This window comes from Pantherophis guttatus, chromosome 4 (genome assembly GCF_059756535.1).
Source record: "Pantherophis guttatus breed Tessera chromosome 4, ASM5975653v1, whole genome shotgun sequence".
NCBI lineage: Eukaryota > Metazoa > Chordata > Lepidosauria > Squamata > Colubridae > Pantherophis > Pantherophis guttatus.
In genome coordinates this window covers 37,707,511-37,717,829 of record NC_142066.1, presented here as the reverse complement: position 1 = coordinate 37,717,829, position 10,319 = coordinate 37,707,511, and the positions used below count along the sequence as shown (strand labels likewise).

The 10,319-nt window shown below is 34.6% G+C and overlaps 1 protein-coding gene across 1 annotated transcript; it reads right to left on the bottom strand.

The window, feature by feature from the left end:
- Positions 1 to 520: 520 nt before the first annotated feature.
- LOC117668777 (olfactory receptor 8S1-like) lies at positions 521 to 6,231 on the bottom strand. Its single transcript, XM_034422843.2, has 2 exons — positions 5,631 to 6,231; positions 521 to 858 (listed from the first exon to the last, which is right to left on the bottom strand). Exons 1-2 carry the CDS (start codon positions 6,229 to 6,231, stop codon positions 521 to 523), a joined length of 939 nt encoding a protein of 312 aa, XP_034278734.2.
- Positions 6,232 to 10,319: the final 4,088 nt, after the last annotated feature.

The following is a 10,319-nucleotide window of genomic DNA, read 5'->3' as shown; positions in this document are numbered from 1 at the left end:
CTGCTTTCTTTTGGATTTTTAAAAACTTTCTTGTGTACCCTATCAGCCATGATTTTTTTTTCTGCTTTCATCCCCAAGTACTAATCAAGTCTAACATGCTGAGCTCTATAATTATTATTTTTTTAAAAGTCATTTGGTGGGAAATATTTTTATTGGAGAAAGAAGAGTCAGATGCTACATCAGGGATTTTGTGTGAGAAAAATATCTAAGTGGACTACTTTCTTCATTCAAAGTAAAGAGATTCCAACCTACAAAACAATCTGAAAATCTTAACAAGATTAACCAAATCTTCATATTTTCCCCGAGATGGAATTGTCAAAAGCAAAACTTTATTCTTTCATTTAAAGATGATTTATCATAAACATAATCCTAGTAACCTACTATATCATTATTAGTAAAACTTAAACTGGTATCTATATTAAATATTCAGATGTGCCAAAAAAGATTTTGAACCAGAGTATGTTTCAAAGCTAATGCATTGATTTACATTACAAAAGCCCAGGCTTAATATCCAATAATTTTATGCCATATGAGAAGCCAAGGGTTTATAGCCCATTAGTTTCTTGATAGCTTCCTTCACTTCCCAGGCTTTCAGGCTGTAGATAATGGGATTCAACATAGGGGTTGAAGTGTTGTACTGAACTGAGAACAATTCATCAACAATGACTGAGGAGGTTGTCCTGGGTCTTAAGTTTCTCAAACAGCCTGTGCTATAATACAAAATAATCATGAGATGAGAACTGCAAGTAGAGAAGGTTTTCCTTTTGGCTTCTGATGAATTCAGTTTCAGGATAGTGGAAATGATGTAGATATAGGATACTAGAATAATAATTATTGAATATACACAAACAGAGCAACAATAATTATTGAATATACACAAACAGAGCAACAAGCAATCAAATAAGTAATCTGATTCATTTCATTTTCATTTTTCATTTTATTAAATTTGTATACCGCCCTACTCCCGAAGGACTCAGGGTGGTGAACAGCCATGAAATAAAACATATAAATACAAAATTTAAAATAGAAATAAAACAAGTTAAATAAATTTGGCTGAACCATATTTAAAACCCCAATAATTTAAAACCAAATTTAAAATTCCCATTTAAAAGAGGAGAAGTTTAGGTCAGGCCGGCTTGCTGGAATAGGAACGTCTTAAGCGTGCGACGGAAGGTATGCAGATCCGGAATCCTCCGTATTTCGGGGGGGAGCTCGTTCCAGATAGTAGGTGCCCCGACAGAGAAGGCTCTCCCCCTGGGGGCCGCCAGTCGACATTGTTTGGCCGACGGCACCCGGAGGAGCCCCTCTCTATGGGAGCTTACTGGTCGGTGGGAGGCTATTGGTGGTAGCAGGCGGTCCCGTAGATAACCAGGTCCTAAGCCATGGAGCACTCTAAAGGTGATGACCAAAACCTTGAAGCGCACTCGGAAGACCACCGGGAGCCAGTGCAGCTCGCGCAGGAGAGGCGTTACATGGGATAAATGGCATAAGCATAAGCTTATCTGGAAGTTTATAGGTAGTCTTCACTCATTTACTGACTATTCAAAATTATGGCAGTGCCGATCAAGGAAACTTACAACTATTTCTTGTAATTTCAGGCATTGGAGTATCCCTGCAGACACAGTTTTTATTTATTTTAGAAAATTTTTATTGCTGCCTATTTGCACTTGGCAACTCAAGGTGACTTGCATGGATAAAAAAACAACATATTAACATAATAAGAATAATAAAAAGAAAAATAATAAAATAATAACTCTCTATCCCCCACCCTGGCAACAACACACATTCATTTAAGAGGTCCATTCTGCTCTAGGTTCCCTAGGCCCGGCTGTCAGAACCATGTATTCAGTGCATGGTTCAGTGCATCCAAAAGAGTGTTAGAGTGGGGCCCAGTCTAATCTCTGGGGAAATGATGTTCCAGAGAAATGGCCCTTCTTCTGGGTCCCACCGGGTGTATCTCCCTAGGGGATGGTACCTGCAACATTCCTTGCCTTCCCACTTTAGTGGATCAGACAGATGATCAACAAGAGACGGTCTCACAAATAATCTGGTTCAAATAATGAAAGGCTTTAAAAGTTACAAACAGCACCTTAAATTGCACCCAGAAGCAAATTGGCAGTCAATGCAGCTCCCGTAGGAGAGGTGATACATGCGCACACCATGCGAGCCACTGAATTTTGCACCAACTGGAGCTTTTGGATGGTCTTCAGGGGTAGCCCCATGTAGAGCACATTGCAATAGTCAAGACATGCTTGCTATTTGGATCCTTGGCAACCAGATAAGAAACACAAAGATCACAATTTCCCTCAGCCATGAAATTGCAATTAGTGATCTTCACTGTCAGTTTCTGACAAGCAAAAGAAAGTCGTAAATGACAATCATGTATTGTTGTACTTAATGATTGCATGGAATTCACTTAATAAGTACAACTAAAATTTCTGCAATTGCTCTCACAAGTCAGCATAATCACATGATGTCACACTTTGTTACTATGCCATTTAGCAATGGAGTTCCCAGGCTCAATTACTATTATTCAGTAGGGACTACCTGTATATCTTTTCATAAAGTGTATTCATTAGAAAAAGTGTTATCAAACTCCTCCAGAATTTTGCTGGTTAGGCTAAGATAAATTGGGTTTTTTGCAATTTCCCTCCATCACAGTGCTTAAAAATGTATCATATTTAGTTAAAGTGAAATGGTAATAAAGTAGTTGGTTTGAGGAAAATAATGTCGTCCCCGCCCCCATGTAAAGATAAAAGAATGATACTTTGATAATATCTCCATATGGTTTTGGGATTATGTGGAGATGTACAATTACCTATATTTTTCTTACATGTTCTCTCACATAATGATAATATGCAAAGAATTAGATGGTAGGAAAAATATTATACAAAATATATTAATTATGACACAGGATAGGTTCTAAAGAAAAAAAAATACTTAAATCAGAATTTCCATGATTTACTCACTGTGAGACTACAGTTTATTTTGATGATATGTCTGCAACAATTCAAGATTCTTCAGGGAAAATAATGAAACTTTCCATGAAAAAAGGGAGAAATACCTAATTTTCTATTTCTATTCACTTTAGTATCATTCATACTAAAGTGAAAAAGAAAGGAGATTTAATTTTCTTATTAAAGCTATATTAAATAGTATATTATTTGTTTCAAGGGAATAATAGGTAGCCCTTGAATTTGGTTTTGAGAATGTCATTTTCTCAGTACTTTTAAGAACTACAATGTTTTTACTAAGCATCATATGAACATATTTTGGTGGAGAGGGAGAGACAATGATGTAATATTCCTTATGGAATTCATCCCAGGACATTTCTGCAACTCAGCATAAACTCTGTTGAGGATTAATATTGGTGCATTGCTCTTCCCAAAGGAAAGCATGTATAACATTGGAAGAACAGAAAGGGAAAAAAAGGGAAAAAATGCTTTACTTATTATAACCACCATCATAACTATATTTCTTATGAATGTTACTGAGTAATTAAATACAAATAATCACTATAAATACAAAAATGAAGAAAAGGCAAATTTTGTCTGAATCCTGGTATGAAAATGCAAAGACAATGATGATATAATTTTGGGACTATGTTTTTCTATTCAATTTGGAAAAATCAAAAACTAAAAGAGAAGATTAGAAATGTGAAGACTGTAGTAGTACTTAGAAATCTGCAAAGGATAGTCAGTTATACTAGCAATCATTGATGAAAACAAAACATAGAAATTAAAATAAAAATTGAATATTGAGAATACTAATTACAATTAAAACTGATGCCAAAATTTCATTCCTTGAAAGATATGACTTTTCTTGCAAACAACAATTGATTATTGTAACAAACTTATATAGGCATTACAAACCATGATCAAGTTGAAACAGGAATCCCATGGCAAAACTTAGTTTTTGTTTTTTTTTTTAATTTAGATTTACATTCTAGGATTTAGGTAGATGCAAGGCATAGTTTTTAGTATTAACTAAAGCAATTGTAGAAATGTAAAGAAAGAAAAAACAGTTTGATTCTTGAAACCATTACGGGACAAGCCAAATAATAGGAAAGAACAGTTGTTCAATGGGGCAAATTTCCAAGCTCTAGCTCTGCACAAAACTCAATTTTTCAGCAATAGAAGTTGTCTACAATGTATAAAGGCACTTCAAATCTATGTTGCAAATGTGAACAAGAAAATACATTAATCATGCTTGATGGACTTGTTAACCTGATGGACTTGGAAAATTTTCAATTCAAATGCATCCAGTGATTCAGAGGATGTTAAAGACTGATATAACAGAAATCTTTCTTTTGAGACTGATGGACAAAAGTTGTAAAAAGTTGTAAAAGTTTATTTTTTTTATATAATAACTGGACAAAGATGGAAAGGTTCTGCAATACCTACAATGAAGGAATGGTTGTGAAGATGATGAAATTTTCTGAGATGGCCAAATTTCTTTGATCAGGAAAAAAAAAGGCAATATCTACACTTATTGCTGAACTGGAAAGCTCTTATGAACTGTTTGTGTAAAACAAAAAATACATGAACTTACATTTTATAGTTTTCATGATTACACAGAATAAATTATAGAAAGAAGAAAGTAATGATGTACTTTTAAATAAAAGGGCAGTGAAGAAAGATTTCAGCTATTGATTTAACCCCTTAAAATTACTTAAGTATAACAATGTAAACAAGTGTTAAATTATCAAGCATATAAAATGCTATCTTAGTCTTTATTATTAAGCCCATAACTTTATTGTACCTCTAATACATGAATTTCTCTACATGATGGTACAACTTCTATGAGACTATCCTTCAGTTACAGTTACAACAATTGTGAATTAGGTACATGAATGTTAAATGACAAGTCTTGAACCTTAATCAAAAGATAATAATAACATATTTCAATTTCTGCTAAATTTGCTACTAAATGCTTATACCTAAAAACAGATCAATGTAAAGTGTATTATAAAAAATGCACACAGAATGACTTGTTAGCTAATGGCATGCATATTTAAGGAAGAGACAAATTAAACTGATTTAAATTGCAAAGTTACATAGATGTGCGGCTATGTCTGTATTAAAATATGTCAATCTTATATATTTTGTTAAAGATCTATGGCTTTATACCAGCCAGGACAAATGAAGACAAGAAGTATTCTCATATTATCCTCCGACTTTTGTTAGTGGGGACATTAAAGAGATAGGAAAATCATCTGGCTATTTTTCTCCTAGGCTGTAAGTAGAAGGGCTATGGTGTTCAGAGTAAAGTGCTACAGATTATTATTATTATTTATGGATTAGAAATGGGGTTATATTTTCCAAACAGCTTCACCCAAGCAGATTTGATCTCTTTGTTCTTGAGACTGTATATGATGGGATTCAACATTGGAGTTAGGATGCTATACTGAATAGAGATCACTTTGTCCAAATTCATGAGTGATTCTAAACTTGGCTTCGTGTACCTGATGAAACCTGTAATGTAAAATAAGCCCACTACAATGAGGTGGGAACTGCAAGTGGAAAATGCTTTTTTCCTGCCTTCTGCTGAATTAATTTTCAGGATGGTTGAAATGATGTAAATGTAAGACACCAGGGTGAAAAGAAATGAACTCAAACCAAATATAAAGACAGAGATAAGAAGAACAATATAATTGATGATGTTCTTCGTACAAGACAAGGCCAAAAGTGAGGGAAGTTCACAGCTATAATGTCTGATGGTATTGTCACTACAAAAATGCACATTTAACAAAGGCAGTACATTTGCCATACCATACAAGAAACCCATTCCCCAGGACGTACCCACTAACAGTCTGCAAGTTTCTTTTGTCATGTTTATGGTATAATGTAGTGGATCACATATAGCAACATATCGGTCATAAGCCATTGCTGATAGGATGAACACTTCTGCACAAACAGTTTGGAAAAGGAAGAAATTCTGTGCAATGCATCCTTCCCAAGAAATTGTTTTCTTCTTTGTTATGAGGTTTCCTAACAATTTTGGAACAGTAACTGATGAATAGCAGATGTCGACAAAAGCCAAATGTCTGAGAAAAAAGAACATGGGAGTCTGGAGGGTAAACTCAATCCTGGTCACAAGTATAATCATCATGTTGCCTAATAATGTCACTAAGAAGATGATTAAAAACAAGACAAAAAGAAAATCTTGTAGATGAGGATCTCTTGAGAGTCCCAAGAGTATAAACTCTTTTATTTCAGTCTGATTTTCCATGTCAGATGATTCAAGAAAAATAAGATCTGTCCAAAAGAAAATCAGATAGAAAAGATTAATATATGATGAATATAGTCACTATAAATAATAAATAAACAAAAATTGTAAGTATCTATCTCTTTAAGATATAAAGGAATATTCTAGGGCACTGTGAAAAATAGATTACAAATGAGTTTGTTTGTTTAAGAAAAAAAATATGAAACCACTTAACATTAACAGAGGGATAGTTTACTGGATTCTTTTTAGATATGTGATTTGACTGGTTTTTCACTGTTATTTTCCTCTTAGTATGTTTAATTGATACAAAAATAAAGGTCAAAATTAATTAAGGAATTCATGTATTCTGGGGAAACTACAGTTTAGAAGCATTCTAAACATTGACAGATAATATTTTGTGTAATATATTTTACTTGATCTGACTTTAAAAATCATTCAAAGACTGCAAATAATCCTGAATGTGGCATATATTTGTGATTCCAGTAACACCCAACTATGGACACACTTTACACCTGTACTATATAGGCTTTACAGTACTAAAGTATTTATAGAAATAAATAAAATAATAAATCAGAAAAGTGCAAATCCTGACTTTCCTACAAAAATTACAGTTCTAAAGGGTTTGTACAATTCCAAGATAAGTTTACTTTTAATGTAATACACTTTGATCAGTTGATGCTGCCATAAAAACACTTACGGAAGATTATTTTCCAAAATGATTTTTGATGTTTCTCCAGTAATGCAGACTTCCATTGTTATGTCATTTAACAGATAAAAAGAAAATCAGTTCATCCCCAAAGTTAATGGTATCATAATTAATTTCCATTTTTTTAAAAAAAAAATGTGTCTTTTTATCATAGGGAAGTAATTGTTTTTGTTGTTTTCGTCCAAGCTGTAGAAAATATTTTGAAATATAATAACCATTTATGTGGACCAACTATTCATATGTGGACCAACTACCTCATGATTTAGAGATAAACAGTAAAAAAAAGGTTTTAATATAATCTGCATTCTTTAGAATAACGTAGATTTGGACATCTTTAAGTCATTGAATAATTTTGCCTTAGGTAAAAGTGATTTTTTAAATATTTCTATTTGAGCAAATCGGTTCAAAAACAATATAAAACTCGAGAGAACTTTCAGAAAACTGCAGAAATACATTTTAGCACCTTTTAAAGAGTAACTATATTTACATCTATATCTTTATCTATATTTGCATCTACCTAGATAGAAATCCTATATTTTCATTTATTCTTTCTATGAACATGAAAGACAAATGAAGACAGAATATACTGAATATTAATAAATAGGAAAATGCAGACCAATCAAAAAAGAAGGGGTGCAATTTGTAACAATTTCATAATATCTGAAACAACTAACTGTACAAAGTAGCTTTAAATGACTTAAAGAACCAAATAACTGAGAATTGATTGGAAAATATTTCCAGTACAACATTAATCTAGGGTAAAGTAATTTTTCTAATGGTTTCTAGGAAAAAAAATAATCCATTAAAACATGAGAATATAAAGGGATGAAACTCACTCATGTATATCAATCGTGTTATACTTTGTTACAAAGGTACAAGGTACAGGTGCTTCTTCGAAATTATGCAGTCTTATAAGAATACTTTTTCTTTTCTTTTCTTGATATCCTTTTAGGCCAGCTATGGAGTTTAGAGCTGAATGATGAAGTGTTGTGCTGGTTTGGATCCTTTTTCCAGAGTCATCCCAATTTATATTGATAGGGAGTGAGAGGTCCAGTCCACAACTGCATCTTCGTGGCATGCTTCAGGTCTTGATATTTTCTCTACTCCTTTTTTACCAACTACATGATGCCCCTGAGTAAGATCCTTTTGCCACTATCTGATCAAGATCAGATCCATTCCCACCCTTTTGGCCTTCCAAAAGGCCTTGGAGTCGTGGCTACACCAATTAGCCTGGAATCCCCTATGGGGAAGTGACACATTGGAGGTGGCTAATGGAGTAAAAACACCCCACCTCCTCCCTGCGTACACTTTGCTCCCTCTCCATTCTGCTTAGTTTTATTTTAATTGAATTTTAAACTTTATTTATTGTTTTAATGGTTTATTCTGTATTTTATTCAATGTCTGTAAGCCACCTACAGCTGCCTTTGGTGGAACGGACAGCACACAAGTTTGATAAATAAAGGAAGGAAGGAAGGAAGGAAGGAAGGAAGGAAGGAAGGAAGGGAGGGAGGGAGGGAGGGAGGAAGGAAAGACAGTGCACTTTAGCTATTAAATCGTGCAAGGAAGAAATTTAGATTTAACTGTATTCCTTCTGAATCTATAAATGGCTCTGAAGTTACTCAGGCTTTCAGGAAAACACATATATTACAGAAAGGTATTACATTCAGTCTACTAATGTCCAAAATACTTTAAGAATAATCTTAATTATTCCATCCCTTTTAAATGGAATCAGTTCATAGAAAAGAGACTTTTATTTATTTATTTTTATTCAATGACTATCAACACTTAGATATAGGATGTATGGCTTTCTTGTGGCTGTCATATCTCTTATTTAGTTAAGCTGGTTATTTTGTTATTTATTTTATTACTGTTCATCACACAGTCAGCCAGATGATCAGAATAGATTTGGCATTTTTATCCACTTATTGAGTCTTTCCCAATGATTTTTTAAAAATTTTTTTAAATTTTTTAAAAACAAAAAAAATCATAAAACACATCTTTTCAAAATGGGACTCCCTATACAGAGTCACTCATGCCCTTGTCACTTTCCGCCTGGACTACTGAAACGCTCTCTACATGGGGCTCCCCTTGAGGAGCACCCGGAGTGTCACTGCGTTATTTTATTTACCAGCTGAGCTCATTATTTCTGGACTATCTGACTCTCCGTACCTTGCCAAGAACTGTTATCAAAAGCTACTACGCATGTCCATCCACCCACATTCCTTCACTTGCTTCCTTCACACACTCTTTCCTTTGTTCTCTTGCCAGGAGTGCCGGTTGCTGAAAGGCAACTGGCCCGAATTACTTTCAAAAATGTAGCAATTAACTTTTCTTAGTTAGTGAGGTGTTTTATTTTCTTTATAACAAATAAATGAGTTTTATTAGAAACCTTTCTCGCGTTTCTTTTTCGGATTATTGCAACAAGGAATAAGCCTCGATTCATCTCCTCTAAACCAGGGTAATTAGTCCCAGAGCCAAACATGGGATTAATAAATGCCCTGACATCTGATAGCACGAGGACAGTTTGATTTATGGCTTTTTCCTTGTTTTTTGTTACTTCTGATAAGAGCGCATAGGCAATTAGTTTTTAGCTACTGAGGTACGCTAATTATATTGCTGAGATGCCGAAACAGAAGTAAAACAAATACAAAATGTATTTTGCTGAGAAGGTGGCAGAAAGGAGGTTTCCAGATTTCCAGCCCCTTACTACAGCCACACGCCTGGAACGAGAAGAAGCCGTGGGAACAGAAATGGAGACAGATAAGACAGAAGCTGTTTTTGAAGATGATGATTTACGACTAAGGTCAGTAACATTTTCTTCTGATCTTCCAAGCTCTGAAAAAGTCTTCCCAGAACCTTCTGAATTTGTAACGCTCGATGCAGGGCTAAAGCAAACTGATGAGCAAAATTCCTCCCATGCAGAGAGAGAAACAATTTATTATTCTCCTCGAAGCTCTAAGCTCACCCTGGATGAGCTGGCTATGAAAGCCTTTCGTGACCATATAAAACTCTATGAACAGCAGCTATCCCAGGCAAAAATGGCTATATCTATGCTTGAGCAAGATAAGGGAGATAACTTAAATTTTTCAAAAAGCGCCATATTGCCTTCTTCTCCAGAGCCAAAGACACTCCCCCTGGTGGATTTCATGTCAGGCCAATTAAGGTAAAGAGCACTGCATACGTCACATGAAAGTCTCCCTGATCAAGTTACACATGTCTTACATAACCACTCCTACTCTAAAGCATACAATGCCCCGTATGCAAAGCTGCCCGAAGCTAAAGGTGCAGCGCCATCTGCTGGCAAAAGCAATTTACTACAGGAAGCTGAAATGCCACAAGTGTTTCCACAGGCCCAAACTCAAACACCCCTGGCAGTGTTGGTGTC

Bases quoted from the DNA above. Each gene is read 5' to 3' on its own strand.
- LOC117668777 (XM_034422843.2), bottom strand. From the start codon at position 6,231: ATGGAAAATCAGACTGAAATAAAAGAGTTTATACTCTTGGGACTCTCA. The intron at 859-5,630 runs TCTTTATATTTG...TCAATAATTATT, and splicing joins TATTGTTCTTCTTATCTCTG to GTTGCTCTGTTTGTGTATAT.